Source organism: Pongo pygmaeus, chromosome 10 (genome assembly GCF_028885625.2).
Source record: "Pongo pygmaeus isolate AG05252 chromosome 10, NHGRI_mPonPyg2-v2.0_pri, whole genome shotgun sequence".
Classification (NCBI taxonomy): Eukaryota; Metazoa; Chordata; class Mammalia; order Primates; family Hominidae; genus Pongo; species Pongo pygmaeus.
In genome coordinates, this window is record NC_072383.2 from 93,399,466 (window position 1) to 93,416,082 (window position 16,617).

General features: G+C 40.9%; 1 protein-coding gene across 2 annotated transcripts in view; it reads right to left on the reverse strand.

The window, feature by feature from the left end:
- Nucleotides 1–8,053: 8,053 nt before the first annotated feature.
- The window catches only part of NDUFA12 (NADH:ubiquinone oxidoreductase subunit A12), a 41,236-nt gene continuing 32,672 nt past the window's right edge, over nucleotides 8,054–16,617 (reverse strand). For both annotated transcript variants that reach the window (XM_054444649.2, XM_063646581.1), the window contains one exon: nucleotides 8,054–8,346. In XM_054444649.2, the coding sequence (XP_054300624.1) occupies nucleotides 8,166–8,346 (181 nt within the window). In that variant the 3' untranslated portion in view covers nucleotides 8,054–8,165. The remainder of the gene's footprint in view (nucleotides 8,347–16,617) is intronic.

Consider the following 16,617-nt stretch of genomic DNA (forward strand, 5'->3'; position numbering starts at 1 on the left):
ATCATTATTTAATATTGTTGTTAAGGCTGGGTGTGGTGGCTCACGCCTGTAATCCCAGCACTTTGGGAGGCCGAGGCAGGCAGATCACTTGAGCTTAGGAGTTTAAGATTAGCCTGGGCAAGATAGTGAAATCCCATCTCTACTAAAAATACAAAAATTAGCCAGGCATGGTGGCGCATGCCTGTGGTCCCAGCTACTCAGAAGGCTGAGGTGGGAGGATCACATAAGCCAGGGAAGCGGAGGTTGCAGTGAGCCGAGATCATACCACTGGACTCCAGCCTGGGTGACAGAGTGAGACCCCATCTCAGAAAAATAAATAAATAAAATTGTTAAAATTTTGGATCTTTGCTTATGATTCCACCAAGATCGTTAAGATATGATGATAATAATACTAATGTCTATCATATGTCAGATGCTTTACCTAACAAGTCTAAGGAAGATTTAATCATCCCCGTGTTACAGATGAGGAAACTGAGTTCCTCTTAGGAGGTGACAGTTGCCCAACGCTACGTGGCTAAGCTCTGGGATGGTCCTAGGTCAGTCCAACTCTAGAGCCAAATCTCTTTCCAATCTGTCATACTGCTTCCCTGACTCAACAGTGCTGGAGAGAAGAACACATCTGTTCAGGACGTTTGTTAATCAAATAGAACTCTAACAACTGAGTGTTCCAAAATAATTATTGAGTCCACAGCCATACCACCCTAAACATGCCCAATCTCGTTGAAAATAATTATTGAATCATAAATTATATAAATGTGCCATACAGTTGGACAAACAAGTTAACTTATTAGATTTTTAAATGTACTCCAAAAATAGAATAGACACACTTGCGAGGTGTACGATAAGATAAGTGCCAATTCTAGGATCCTAAAAGAAATCTCAACATCAAAATCAATGAGCAAATACAGACAAACAAGAAATGAGGGCAAGGCAGCCATTCCTCCGTCAAACGTAGGGGAGAAACTTTGCTTTAAGTGACCACAAGAGAAAATGTGAGAGTGAAATCTTAGTTTTTCACCAGTGGAAAATTAGTTAAGGGTTTTAATTTAGGGTTGTGGGGGCTGGGTGTGTGGAGACTGTAAGGGAGCTGGGACAAGCACAGCTATGTGACAAATATTAATGGCTATTGCAATTCTCAAACTGAGAAATTCAGGTCAGCCTGTAGGGCAAGCTGCCTCTAAATGCAACAACCTTTTTATATGGCTGACTACTTCTTCCATGAGTAATTTTTTTTTATTCTTTCACTTAGCTCAAGTTGGAATTAATGGTTCTAGTGATTTGTGTTGCCTTAGATGAAATTCTTAACATTGCAAATTTATTAATCCTACCTGCAAAGAGATAGCACTCGTGCCTGTAATCCCAGCACTTTGGGAGGGTGATTTCTCATTTCTCAGAAATGAGAAAATAGTTTTTCATGTAAGTTAACATTTAAATTTCAAATTAGGGGCCGGGCACAGTGGCTCACACCTGTAATCCCAGCACTTTGGGAGGCCAAGGCAGGCAGATCACGAGGTCAAGAGATCGAGACCATCCTGGCTAACATGGTGAAACCCCATCTCTACTAAAAATACAAAAAATTAGCCGGGCATGGTGGTGGGCGCCTGTAGTCCCAGCTACTCGGGAGGCCAAGGCAGGAGAATGGCGTGAACCTGGGAGGCGGAGCTTGCAGTGAGCCGAGATCCCACCACTGCACTCCAGCCTGGATGACAGAGTGAGACTCCATCTCAAAAAAAATAAATAAATAAATAAATAAATTTCAAATTAGGATCCAGGTTTTCTTGCGTGTAATTTTTCCATCCCCTTTGTATTACTTTGAAAAGAGTATCATATATCACCTAAAATTGTGAGGCTGATGCTTACCCCTTATTTAGTGACATAAAAATGACTGCTAATTTTTTTTTTTCCATCAATTTTATTGTGGCTCAAACGTCCAAGTCCAGGCTACACGCAGGCTAATCTGTAAATCTGACTTCTCTGTGACTGGAATCAGGTAGAGCCGTCACTTACAGAAATTTTGAAGGCCTGGATGTATCCTCAAATGCACATGCAGAGGTTTTGTGGAATACATGCATCCATTTCAACACAAACTTTAAGTTTTTAAATAAAGCTATTTATTAGCTTATAGTAATAAATCCTGGCAAACACTACTGGTTCATAATATGCCCAGAGTTATGAATCAGAAGATTCATAATCAGGGCTACATCTAATAAGAAAGGTGGCTGGCTGGGCATGGTGGCTCACACCTGTAATCCTAGCACTTTGGGAGGCCGAGGCAGGTGGATCACCTGAAGTCAGGAGTTCGAGACCAACCTGGCCAACATGGAAAGACCCCATCTCTACTAAAAATACAAAATTAGCTGGGCATGGTGGTGAGTCCCTGTAATCCCAGCTACTCAGGAAGCTGAGGCAGGAGAATCCCTTGAACTCGGGAGGCAGAGGTTGCAATGAGCTGGGATCATGCCACTGCACTCCAGCCTGGGTAGCAGAGTGAGATTCTATCAAAAAAAAAAAAAAAGAAAGAGAAGGAAAGGAGGGGAAGGGAAGGGAAGGGGAGCGGAGGGGAGGGGAGGGGAGGGGAGGGGAGGGGAGGGGAGGGGAGGGGAGAAGAGAGGAGCAAGCAAACTTGGGCAACATAGGAAGACCTTGTCTCTACAAAAAATTAAAAAAACTAGCTGGGCATTGTGGTGTATGCCTGTAGTTCAAGCTACCTGGGAGGCTGAGGTGGGAGGACTACTTGAGCCCAGGAGATTGAGGCTGCAGAGAGTCATGATTGCACCACTGCACTCCAGCCTGGGCAACAGAGTGAGAATCTGTCTCTGGGAAAAAAAAAAGAAAAAAAAAAAAAGGAAAGGAAAGGAGAGGGGAGGAGAAAAAAAGAAAGAAAGGAAAGGAAAGGGGAAAGGGGAAAAGGGAAAGGAAAGGCAAATGAAGAAAGAAAGGAAGATAGTACACAGCAGTAACACATTCTATTACTAGAGGAGAAGTAATAAAGTCATAAGGATGCTGTATCAGTGAGGACATTCAGCTGCAAGTGAAAGAAGCATAAGTCAATACAGATTCTAAGTCAAGCTATAAGAAAATAGTTGGGGAAATTTACTGGTTCATATTGAAGAGTGTAAATGAATGTACTTCAGGCACATGTAGAACCAGGTTCTCAGACAGCAGACTTCAGCCTGGAAAACAGCGTTTCTGGCTGGGCACGGTGGCTCATGCCTGTAATCCCAGCACTTTGAGAGGCTGAGGTGGGTGATCTGTTGAGGTCAGGAGTTGGAGACCAGCCTCGCCAACATGGTGAAACCCCGTCTTTACTAAAAATACAAAAATTAGCCAGGCATGGTGGCATGCATCTGTAATCCCAGTAACTCAGGAGGCTGAGGCAGGATAATTGCTTGCACCCAGAAGATGGAAGTTGCAGTGAGCTGGGATTGCGCCACTGCACTCCAGCCTGGGTAACAGAGTGAGACTCGGCCTAAAAGACAAAAAACATACACAGACATTACCTTCCTGGAGCCAGAGCTGATGAATGTGGCTCCATTACTATGCTCTTATGATGGGACTGCATTTCATACTATGGGCACTTGGCACCAGTGTATGAATTAACTTGTATTTGAGAAGAATGTTAGGAACAGGACATCTCCATTCATAGAAGGATGACTTAAAGCAGGGATATAGACTGAGGGGCCTTTGCAAGCTAATCACACAAGTGATTGCAAACCCTTGAAATGATCACCAATTTTTTGGAAACACAGCATGACATCACGGTAGTTAGTGTACTTTTTTCCTGTAAAAATTGCTCAATGAAACTTTAGAGATTTCCTATGTATAACTATTTGCATGTTTAGATGTTATTTCCCACAAGAATTCTTACTTTCGGAAACTTCAGAATTTACTGTTCTGGGCTGCTGCTGTTTAATTTCAGTCACTATCTCACCTCCAACAAAAATTATTATTATTTTTTTTTTTGAGACAGAGTGTCACTCTGTGGTCCAGGCTAGAGTGCAGCGGCGTGATCTCAGTTCACTGCAGCCTCTGCCTCCCAGATTCAGGTGATTCTCCTACCTTAGCCTGCTGAGTAGCTGGCACTACAGGCATGTGCTGCCATGCATGGCTAATTTTTGTATTTTTAGTAGAGACGGGTTTTTGCCATGTTGGCCAGGCTGGTCTCAAACGCCTGACCTCAGGTGATCTGCCTGCCTCGGCCTTCCAAAGTGCTGGGATTAGAGGCGTGAGCCACCGCGCCCGGCCCTAAATCTAATCAATACAGTTTTGCTTCATTATGTCTACATGTAGAGTGCTTTTGTAGGTGGACAGTGGCTGTTCAGTAAATGCTCAATACACAGATTCTTTACTGGAATAATTTTGTTCAGGCCTTTTCCCAAAAAGTAACAATAAGTACTATGAAGAAAATAAAACAAGTTCGTTCATACAAATAAACAATAACAGGAAGTTCCTGAGGAAGCTACTTTAGATTAGATGGACACAGAACATTCTGTTGAGGAGCTGATACTTGTAAAGTAAGATATGAATGATACCAAAAAAAGGAGCAACACAAAGATGTTAATATTCTAGGCAGAAGGAAGAGCAAGTGCAAAGACCCAAGACAAGAATGAATCCAGTCTCTGAAGATTAGACAGAGGCTTGTGTGGCTGACATGTAGTGGGTGATGGAGGGAGAAACGAGAGATTATATCTGAGAGGTAGGTCAGTAAGGCACATCATAAACACAAGCATTCCATTGTCTTTTTTTTTCTTTTTTTGAGACAGGAGTTTCACTCTTGTCGCCCAGGCTGGAGTACAATGGCACAATCTCGGCTCACTGCAACCTCCGCCTCCCGGATTCAAGTGATTATCCTGTCTCAGCCTCCCAAGTAGCTGGGATTACAGGCGCATGCCACCACACCTGACTAATTTTTGTATTTTTAGTAGAGCCGGGGTTTCATCATATTGGTCAGGCTGGTCTCGAATTCCTGACCTCAGGTGATCCGCCTGCCTTGGCCCCCCAAAGTGCTGGGATTACAGGTGTGAGCCACTGCACCCGGCCTCTTTTCTTTTCTGTGAAGTGAGTTTCTCCACCATGGACACTGTCCTACATATGACAAAGCAGAAAACATTCTAATCTCATGAATGTTGATGTTGACCAAGGCATGATAGGCAAAGAAAACAGACCCAAATTCAGAATAAGTGCCTATTCCCACAAAAACAAATCATCTCTCCCTCTAATATGGAAGAAGTCCCGTGAAATGAACTTGCTGCATTGACGTTACTGGGCTTAGATATGTGTTTTCTGTTGGGATCTTCAAGAAGCAGGCACTGAGACAAAGATTTGTTCTCAGAAGGTGATCTCAGTAATCATCTGGCTACTTTGTTCTAAATCTTTTTGGATTACAGATCCAAGCCTCAAGGTTCATTTGCCAAGCTCTTCCCAAAACTTTTACACTAATCTTCCATGTTTTTTTCCATCTCTGACTATCTAGCCAGTGACTGGTTACGGTTATAGATCCTCACCTCAGATCATGTTTCCCTCAAGTCAAAGTACATGATAAAAGGCAGTGCTTGGAATTCTGCCTACAAATTGAGATTTGCCCTGTACTGTCCTTCAAGACCACCCCAAATATACACAGTACCTTTCTAGCTGATAGTGCCTATTGTTCATGGTATCTGTAAGCCAGGTTTGGCTTTTTTCATTTTCAGTTAACTGGACAATAACGCTCCACAATGGTAAAGGGACAGATTGGTAGGGGCAAGGTGTGGGAATGGAGTAGTTAAAGGCACAGGGTCGGGAGAAATCTGTTCAAAGGAAATGTGTCTTCATGGCCTGTCTGGTCCCACCTGCTAGGTGATGGAGTGCTGCTGGAAATGGTCAACTTTATGAGTAGATGGATTAAATAGCACCTGGTGTCCCATAGTCTCCAACATCCCCAGTAGCAAATTAGAACCGTTTCTCAAAAGGAGAATAGCAATCTTCCAGAAGGGGGTATGACCTTGCTCCAAAGTCCTGTGGGCTTCCGTTGTGATTCTCCTGGAGAAATTTGTCTCTGACTTCAATAAGTCTCCCAGTCGGCCAGATACTTTGAGAGGGCTGAGCAGCAGAGCTGCTTGGACTGCACACTGGGCCACCTACAGCGACTATTTTTGCTCTGCCAGCTTTTCAGGTCACCAGGCAAATAAATAAGTGCAAAACACCTGTATGTTATATGCTGTCTCAAAAGTCCAGGGCTCAAAAAGCCAAAACAGCACACTGAATAGTCTCTTGAAGGCACTGATTTCAACCTGATCCAGCTAAGTAAGGGATACTCAGGGCATAGGGCTGTAGTAGACTAGTTTCTTATGACTGAGGAAGAGTTTCAAAGTAACTGGTTTTTGCATGTTGGTTCTTTGGCACAGTTGTTCAAAACATTGGCTGCAAATGGAACCACAAGGTGGGTGCAGGGAGAGGTTTTAAAATTTACTGATGCCTGGAACCTACCTTCAGAGATGCTGGTCTGATTGCCTGGGCTTCTAGATTATAAAAAAGCTAATATGCAGCCAAGGGCGAAGACCATTGTTCTAGTTCCTTCTAGATGTCCCTATACCAATAGGCAGCGTCCCACTCTATCCCTTCATTTTCATATAGGAAACCAAGGAGGTAAGCTAACTCATATAATTACCCTGCATTTCACTTATAACCCAAAAGGTATCTGAGACAGGTCTCAATCAATTCAGAAAGTTTATTTTGCTGAGGTTAAGGCTGTGCCTCTGACACAGCTTCAGGAGGTCCTGATAACATGTGCCCAAGTGGTCGGGGTACAGCTTGCTTTTAGACATTTTAGGGAGACGTGAGACACCAATCAGTATGTGTAACATGTACACTGGTTCCGTCAGGTAAGACAGGACAACCTGAGGCGGGGGCTTCCAGGTCATAAGTAGATAAGAGACAAAAGGTTGCATTCTTTTGAGTTCTTGAGCAGCCTTCCACTGAATACACAGTTTAGTCTGGCTCAGTGAATCCGGATTTTTACATAAACAATAAGGCAGAGGAAGCAATTGGATATGCATTTATCTCTAGTGAGCCTCAGAGATGACTTTGAGTTCTGTCTGTCCTTTGTCCACAAGGAATTTCAAGGAGGGAGATATGTAGCTTTTTATCTTTGTAGCTATTAATATCTTTTTTAGGGATAAAATGGGCGTCAGGTTTGCCTGACATAGTTCCCAGCTTGACTTTTCCCTTGGCTTAGTGATTTTGGGGTCCCAAGACTTATTTTCCTTTCACACACTTGATGCCTTGAGTTGAGATTTGAGAATCAAGGTTTATTCTCTCTTAAGTCATTCAATGCCCTTGGAAACAACCATCTGACTCCATAACCCTAGCATTTCTTTCCATTGCTATTAAATTGTTCCATGGTGGCTGCTAACCAGTCTCCAGGGGCCTTATCCTAAGGGGGCTCATGGATCCTGGTGACTAAAGGCAATAGACTGATAAGCTCCTTGATCACTGGAGCTGTGAGCTTTCCATCTGGCATGCAGAGAGATGTGGGCCTTTCACCCTACCCAGACACAACAACCAGTTCCAAAGATCCCGCATCATTTCCTTGAAGGTCTTTTGCCTACCTCTGGTACCAATCTGGATATTAAAGACTTTTTTATTTGTAAGCAACAAAAAAAATCTGTGACCCTAGTTAGCTTAAAACTAAGAATATATTGGAATAGAGTCTAGGATAGTTTACAGTTTAAAATGAACCATTAAAGAATCAGACTCAGGAAATAGGATATCTCTGATAACCTCCTTAGAGAGCTTCAATAAAAGCCACCCAGTTTTGATGACTTTCAGCCTTCGTGTCTCTCCATTCAAGTTCCAAATTCCCATGAGAAAATCTGGCTTGGCTTAGGTCTTCCCATATAATGAGCTATGGTAGTAAGGTAGGGTCCCAAAGCACAAACAGGACCACAGAGGCTGTTTCCAGAAAAGGGAACTGTAAACCAGGCAGCTACCCCAATACAAGTCTACTTCAATCACCATGTTTGGAAGCATCTATTTTGCAGTTGGAAAACAACAAAGGGCAAAAAGGCACGAAAGACATTGTTTAGTCACACAATTTTAATTGTGAATTATAGTGAATGGTAAACAGTAAAAGAGTAATTACATGAAAAGCTCCATATTTTGCATGTTTCAACTGTTCTTCATTGTCTTTACTTGTAAGGTGTTGAAGGTGGGATCCACTCCTGAATCTTCTTTCTAGTGGTAGAATAAGGTACATATTGTTCTGGGGTGCCAGTCACGTTGAATTTATGGTTTGTCCAAATGAATTTACGAGCAGTAAGTGGTTTTGTTGTTGGAGGATCATCAGTTATACTGTGAAGCCAATGATGCCTTAAAGAGGGGAAAAAAACCCAAACAGTTATGAAGAGGCAGTACAGCATAGTGGAAGGACGGTTAAAAACGTAGTCCTGGAACTATTTTGTTGCTTGGGTTCAAGCCTCAACTCCATCAGTTACTAGCTGAATTCTTCTATGCCTGAGATTTTTTCCATCTGAACATCCCTACTCCTCAGGGATGGTATAAACATAAAAGGAGATAATATACATAAAGCGCATAGAAAAATTCTTGTGTGTGGCAGATACTCAACAAATGTTAACTACTGTTCTCATTACTGTATTTTTTTTCTTCATTTTCTTTCTTTCTTTCTTTCGGAGACAGGGTCTCACTCTGTCACCCAGGCTGGAATGCAGTAGCACTATCATGGCTCATTGTAGCCTCGAACTCCTGGGCTCATGTGATCCTCCTACCTCAGCCTCCTACGTAGCTGACACTACAAGAGCATGCCACTATGCCTGGCTGACTTTCAGAACATTTTTGTAGAGATAGGATCTCACTATGCTGCCCAGGCTGATCTCAAACTTCTGAGCTCAAGGGATCTTCCTGCTTCAGCCTCCCAAAGTGCTGGGACTATAGGCATGAGCCACCATGCCCGGCCCTTTACTGTATCTTATCAAATCTGACACTATCCATTTTCAGACATGCCATGATTTTATCTACCTCTAAGAAAGAAAAGATACCAAATAAATTATGGCCACTACTGATTATAATACGTATCCTAATTTTAGATGTGAAAATGTATTTTAGAATTGATAAAAATACAGTATTACTATTAGGTGCTAGAGGCCGATTCTGGATTTTCAGTATGCTCAGGTTACTCTGGCTCATGAAGGTTTAGTTTAAAACCCATGAGGCTCCTGCTGAGAAAAGCCTCTGATGCACTGTAAATTCAAGCATGTGAGTGTAAACATTAGAGAATATGCAACTTGTTATATTAAAAAATTAAATCAGGGCCAGGCACAGTGGCTCATGTCTATAATCCCAGCACTTTGGGAGGACGATGTGGGAGGATCACTTGAGGCCAGAAGTTCAGGACCAGCCTGGGCAACATAGTGAGACTCTGTCTTAAGAAAAAAGCTAAATCGACCCCAAATTCATAAATATTTCAGTCATAAGTGCTTAACAATTTAAGAGGATATGTTCCAGAAATCAGACCTAAAAGCTGGATACCTGGAGTTGAAAGGGAAGAGACCAGCAATGCTGCTGCTAATGACAGGGAAAGGAGGAATCAAAGTTTGTGGGACACAGTGCGATCAAGCAGGAAGCTAAGCTGAAGGGTTTACATGGGAAAGAAGGGAAGACAGAATTTGTCCCAGCCTCTAAGACCTGGAGCTCACAAGACAGAGACGACCCTATTGGGGGAAAAGAAAATGAGAGGACAGCCACAGAACTGCAGCCCGGGGGTGGGGGAAAAGTGATTATCTAGCTGCAGAGAAAAGAACAAGAGGAGGATGTTTCAGTGGAATAACTAAAACTAAAGCTAATGAGAAAAAATTTTTGTTGCTATGTAAACCTAAGAATATTTGCTAGCAGTAATTGATAGATATAGCTAGGTAACTGACTAAAAACCAGTCTGAATAGAGATAAAATATGATTACAGTTGCTATATTTATGTCTAAAGATAATTGTATCATGATCAGCTTATACAATGAAGAATGCAGAAGGCTGTACAAGCTAGGTCAGTGTCTGTCTTACATCCTCTAAAGGAAGCTGGGGATTAGTGAAAGTGACCTGGACCAGTAAACTGTAACCATTCATATGAGCACACGAGCGCTGAAGCCCTTATGAGACCATAGTGGTGAGCCAGGCTCCACTAACCACTCAGAGGAGGGATTAGCTGTTAAAGTGAAGGCTGTCACTTATCAAGGGGCTTTATGTGAGCTTACGGCACAGCTGAAATATTTAACTTTTACCTCGTTGAGTGAGCTTAACTAAAGAAAAATTTTATTCAAAAAATTGCTGTCAAGACTCCTGAAAGTTAAAATGATATTTAAGGAACCATAGTCCCAAGCTTATGCCTATTCAGTTACTGAAGTGAGGAAGTGAAGAGCTCATGGAGAAATGGAAAATGCTCCAAAAAAATAAAAGATAATTTTTATCACAATACACAAAATCTGAAAATATTTATCCTAGCAAGCCTACATGCAAGAATCAGGGAATTAATAAACTGTACCCATTATGGCAGTTTATAAAGAATTATAAGAAACAAGGAAATGTTTATAGTCTGCTAGGCAAATATAACCCTTGTTATTTTATTATTAAATAAGGGGTAAAAAAATCATATCTTTCAGATTGCCACATCAGAGAGTTTTACTTGCAAAACAGACTCTCAGCTGGGTCTTTTTTTTTTTTTTTTTTTGAGACAGAGTCTTGCTCTGTGGCGCAGGCTGGAGTGCAGTGGCAATATCTTGGCTCACTGCAACCTCTGCCTCCTAGGCTCAAGTGATTCTCCTGCCTCAGCCTCCCGAGTAGCTGGGATTACAGGCGCATGCTACCATGCCGGGCTAATTTTTTTATTTTTAGTAGAGATAGGGTTTCACCATGTTGTCCAGGCTGGTCTCGAACTCCTGGCTTCTAGTGATTCGCCTGCCTCGGCCTCCCAAAGTGCTGAAATTAAGGCGTGAGCCACTGTGCCTGGCCAGAGATACTGACTTTTAAGTTATTTTTAAAAATTTGGCCGGGTGCAGTGGCTCACACCTGTAATCCCAGCACTTTGGGAGGCCGAGGCAGGCAGATCACTGGAGGCCAGAAGTTTGACACCAGCCTGGCCAACATGGCAAAACCCCATCTCTACTAAAAATAGAAAAATCAGCCAAGGAGTTGTGACATGCGCCTGTAATCCCGGCTACTTAGGAGGCTGAGGCATGAGAATCGCTTGAGCCGGGGAGGTGAAGTTGCAGTGAGCTGAGATCTTGCCACTACACTCCAGCCTGTGCCACAGAGTGAGACTCTGTCTCAAAATAAATAAATAAGCAAATAAGCCAACACACTAACTGCATTGTTTAGAAAACTGTGTTGTAGTTGGCATTAGACTCACTTCAATTTTATATCCCAGTTATTAAAGGACAAAATATAAAATTATATATACTTGATAAAGTCAGTGAGACTGCAAATAAGGAGACTAGGAGAAAGGAAAAAGATTACAAATACAAAAGAGAAGACAATTTATAGTGAAAAAATATTACATTGGGGGAAAACTCAGTACTCAAATATATTGAAGTTATATCAAAATAACTGGAAAACAAAGATATTAAATCATAATTACATAATCTCCTCTACCAAAAAAATTATTTTAACTTTTGGGAATGAAGCTTAAACTTGCAACAGAACTCCAACAGAAGTAATCCCATAAATGGTTAATCCTATTTTCAGTTGTACAAGAAGAAAGTGTGTCTAAGAACAGGAGACGGAGATTTTCCCCTTCTTTAAAAAACAACATGCTGCTTCACTTATATAACCCCTCAGTTTGAGGATGTGAGCCACTCAAAGTGGAAAACAGAGGCATTTATTTGTGAAGAAAAACCAAAATAGCCTAAAAGGAAATTTAAGGAATAAAAACATACATACAATATAAAATACATTTTTAAAAAACCATTGCATATGAAAACACTCCTAAAGAATGTTTTGTATTAATAACAAAGATAAGTAAGTTTAAGGTTCTTTTAGAAAATTGCCAGAAATAAAACATCACCAAATAACAGCCAACAACAACAATGCAGACAAGTTTTTTCCTTAATTGACACATAACATTTTACATATTTGCGGGGGTACATTTGATATTTTGTTACATGCACAGAATGTGTGCTGATCAAGTCAGGTCTCTGAGGTATCTTCATCACTTTGAGTATTTGTTATTTCTGTGTTGGAAGCAATTCAAGTCCTCTCTTCTAGCTACTTTGAAATATACAATACTGTTTTGACTCTTTCTTCCTGGATAACATACATGATCAAGTTAGGGAATCAAAGACTGCAGTGGTGTCATCACAACTCATTGCAGCCTCAAACACCTGGGCTCAAGTGATCCTCCTGCCTCGGCCTCCCAAGCAGCTAGGACTACAGGTACACACCACCACACCTTGCTAATTTTAAAATATTTTGTAGGCCGGGCACGGTGGCTCACGCCTGTAATCCTAGCACTTTGGGAGGCCGAGGCAGCGGATCACGAGTTCAGGAGATCAAGACCATCCTGGCTAACACAGTGAAACCCCGTTTCTACTAAAAATACAAAAAAAATTAGCCAGGCATGGTGGTGGGTGCCTGTAGTCCCAGCTACTCGGGAGGCGGAGGCAGGAGAATGGCGTGAACCCGGGAGGCGGAGCTTGCAGTGAGCTGAGATCACGCCAGCGCACTCCAGCCTGGGTGACAGAGCGAGACTCAGTCTCAAAAAAAAAAAAAAAAGAAAAGAAAATTTTTTTTGTAGAGATGTGGTCTTTATGTTGCCCAGGCAGGCTGGTCTCAAACTCCTGGTCTCAAGCAATCCTCCTCTTTCAACTTCCCAAGGTGCTGGGATTACAGGCTGGCTTCTGACCATATTGTTCATGTTTCAGATATTTTCACTTAGTATCACTCAGACTAGAAATGCCAAAGATTTTTTATTTTTGTTTCTTTATTTTTTTAAGACAGAGTCTTGCTCTGCAGCCCAGGCTGGAGTACAATGGTACAATCTTGGCTCACCGCAACCTCTGCCTCCTGGGTTGAAGCAATTCAGCCTCCGAAAGAGCTGGGATTACAGGCACACACCACCACACCTGGCTAATTTTTGTATTTTTAGTAGAGACGAGGTTTCACCATGTTGTTTGTCCAGGATGGTCTCGAGCTCCTGGGCTTGAGGGATCTACCTGCATCAGCCTTCCAAAATGCTGGGATTACAGGTGAGCCACTGCACCCGGCCTAGAAATGCCAAACATTTTTCAATTTTTCAAAAAATAAATATGAAAGACTAAGGAAAAACTCCAGAATGTTTTTTGAAGTAAAAATATTCATCATACTAAAACTGTTAGTCCATCTCACTTAGTTTATTTCACTTATTTAACACTCATCAAAGTATTCTAAAGTCTAGGAAACAGGATTACAACGACTTTCCCAAGGTCCCACATGATGTATGTTACAGACCTGAGGCTTGAACACAGTCTCCTAATGGTTGAATCAAGAACCTTTTGATTAGAAATTTAACTTTCAATCAATAGATGAAACTGGATTGGGATTAAAGTTTCCAAAAAACCCCTAAGATCCATCTGACCCCAGGATGGGACTGATACATTTAACAAATTTAAAAACCAAACATGGTTCATTATAAGACGGCAATTCAAACCTTGTTAGTGCACTATATTTAATTAAGTGAAATCTGAATGAAAATCCCAATGGGGTTCTTCTTAGAGTTTGACAATATGATTGTAAGCTTCAGTTAAAAGTTTATCCAAGAAAATTTTGAAAACTCAGAACAATCAGAAAGGCTGGCACTGGCATTATCAGACATTAAATGAATGTCTCAAACATTAGAATGCTGTAACAACTGACACAAAAGTACAATAAGAAAGTAGAAAAAAATCCCCCAAACAGACTAAAATGTATATAAGGTGAAACTGGCATTTCAAATCATTAAGTAAAAATTTCTCAACAAATTATGCTAGGACGATTTTGTTGGGGAAAAAAAAAAAAAAAACCATAAGGTATAAGTTGAGAGGAGTGTAAAAAAAGATAAATAAACAAACAAAACAAAAGAAAAAAGTTAGATTTCCCAAGTCATCGGTGATTCCAGATAGATTAATAATGCTCAGGGCCAGGCACAGTGACTCACACCTGCTATCCCATGGGATGCACAGCAGGAGGATCACTTGAAGTCAAGAGTTTGAGACCACCCTGGGCAGCATAGTGAGACCCCCATCTTGACAAAATAATTTTTGAAAATTTAGCCAGGCATGTGGCACCTGTAGTGCCAGCTACTCAGGAAGCTGAGGTGGGAGGATTGCTTGAACCCAGGAAACAGAGGCTGCAGTGAACCATGTCCTGCCACTGCACTCCAGCCTGGATGATAGAGCAAGACTGTTTCTAAATAAATAAATAAATAATAATAATGCTCAGATACAAAATGAATATTTATAATCATAGAATATATTGATATTCATAGACTATGAAGGACCACTTGTAAAATTATTGTCAAAGGTAAAAAGCCATAAAAAGAAAAAAAGCTGATAGATCTTACTATGTAAAAATTGAAAAAATTATACAACATTGATGAAAGAAATTGAAGAGGACACCAAAAAATGGAAATATATTTCAAGTTCATGGACTGGAAGAATCCATATTGTTAAAATGTCCATACTACCCAAAGCAATCTACAGATTCAATGCAATCCCTGTCAAAATACCAATCACTTTCTTCACAAAAATAGAAAAAAAAACCCAATCCTAAAATATATATGGAACCACAAAAGACCCAGAATAGCCAAAGCTGTCCTAAACAAAAAGAACAAAACTGGAGAAGTCACATTACACTGACTTCAAATTATACTAGAGAGAGGCTGGGTGTGGTAGCTCATGCCTGTAATCTCAGCACTTTGGGAGGCTGAGGTGGGTGGATCACTTGAGGTCAGGGGTTTGAGACCAGCCTCACCAACATAGTGAAACCCCATCTCTACTAAAAAATACAAAAATCAGCAAGTGTGGTGGCGCATGCCTGTAATCCCAGCTACTTGGGAGGCTGAGGCAGGAGAATCGCTTGAACCCAGGAGGTGGACACTACAGTGAGCTGAGATTGCACCACTGCACTCCAGCCTGGAACAGTAGAGTGAGACTCCATCTCAAAAAAACAAAACAAAACAAATCTTAAAAAAAATTATACTACAGAGCTATGGTAACCAAAACAGCATTTTCGCCAAAGGTGCCAAAAACATACACTGGGGAAAAGGCAAACTGGACATCCACATGCAGAAGAACGAAATTAGATTCCTATTTTTCACTGTATTTTACAAAACTCAAATCAAAATGGATTAAAGACTTAAATCTAAGACCTTAAACTATGAAACTACTACAAGAAAACATTGGGAAAACTCTCCAAGAAATTGGTCTGGGTAAAAATTTCTTGAGTAATAACCTACAAGCACAGACAACCAAAGAAAAAATGGGCAAATGAGATCACATCAAGTAAAAACCTTCTGCACAGCAAAGCAAACAATCATTGAAGTGAAGAGACAACCCACAGAATGAGAGAAAATATTTGCAAATTACCCATCTAACAAGGGATTAATAATCAGATTATGTAAGGAGCTCAGACAACACTACAGGAAAAAAATCTAATAATCTGATTAAAAAATGGGAAAAAGATTTGAATAGACATTTCTCAAAAGAAGACAAACAAATGGCAAATAGACATATGAAAGAGTGTTCAACATAACTGATCATCAGATAAATGCAAATCAAACTTACAATGAGGCTACTCTGGGCACACTGCCTATGGGGTAGCTCTGGTCCACAAGGAGCAGTAAAAAAACCTACAATGAGATATCATCTCATCCCAGTTAAAATGGCTTTTATACAAAAGACAGGCAATAATAAATGCTGGGAGGATATGGAGAAAAGGGACCCCTCAAACACTGTTGGTGGGAATGGAAGTTGGTGCAACCATTATAGAGAACAGTTAGGAAGTTCCTCAAAAAACTAAAAATTGAGCTACCATATGATCCAGCAATCCTGCTGCTGGGTATAACCTAAATGAAAGGAAATCAGTATATTGAAGAGACTTTTGCACTCCCATGTTTGTTGCACCATTGTTCACAACAGCCAAAATTGGGAAGTAACCTAAGTGTCTCCCAACAGATGAATGAGTAAAGAAAATGTGATACTTAAATACAATGGAGTACTATTCAGCCATAAAAAAGAACAACATCCTGTCATTAGTAACAACATGGATGGAACTGGAGATCATTATGTTAAGTGAAATAAGCCAGGTACAGAAAGACAAACATTGCATGTTCTCATTTATTTGTGATACCTAAAAATCAAAACGATTGAACTCATGGAGATACAGAGTAGAAGAATGATTACCAGAGGCTGGGAAGGGTAGTGGGGTTGGTTTGGGGATTAGGGGGAGGTAGGGATGGTTAATGGGTATAAAAAAAAAGTTAGAAAGAATGAATAAGACCTAGTATTTGACAGCACAACACAGTGACTATAGTCTATAATAACTTAATTGTACATTTTAAAACAACTAAGAGTATAATTGGATTGTTTGTAACACAAAGGACAAATGCTTGAAGGGATGGGTACC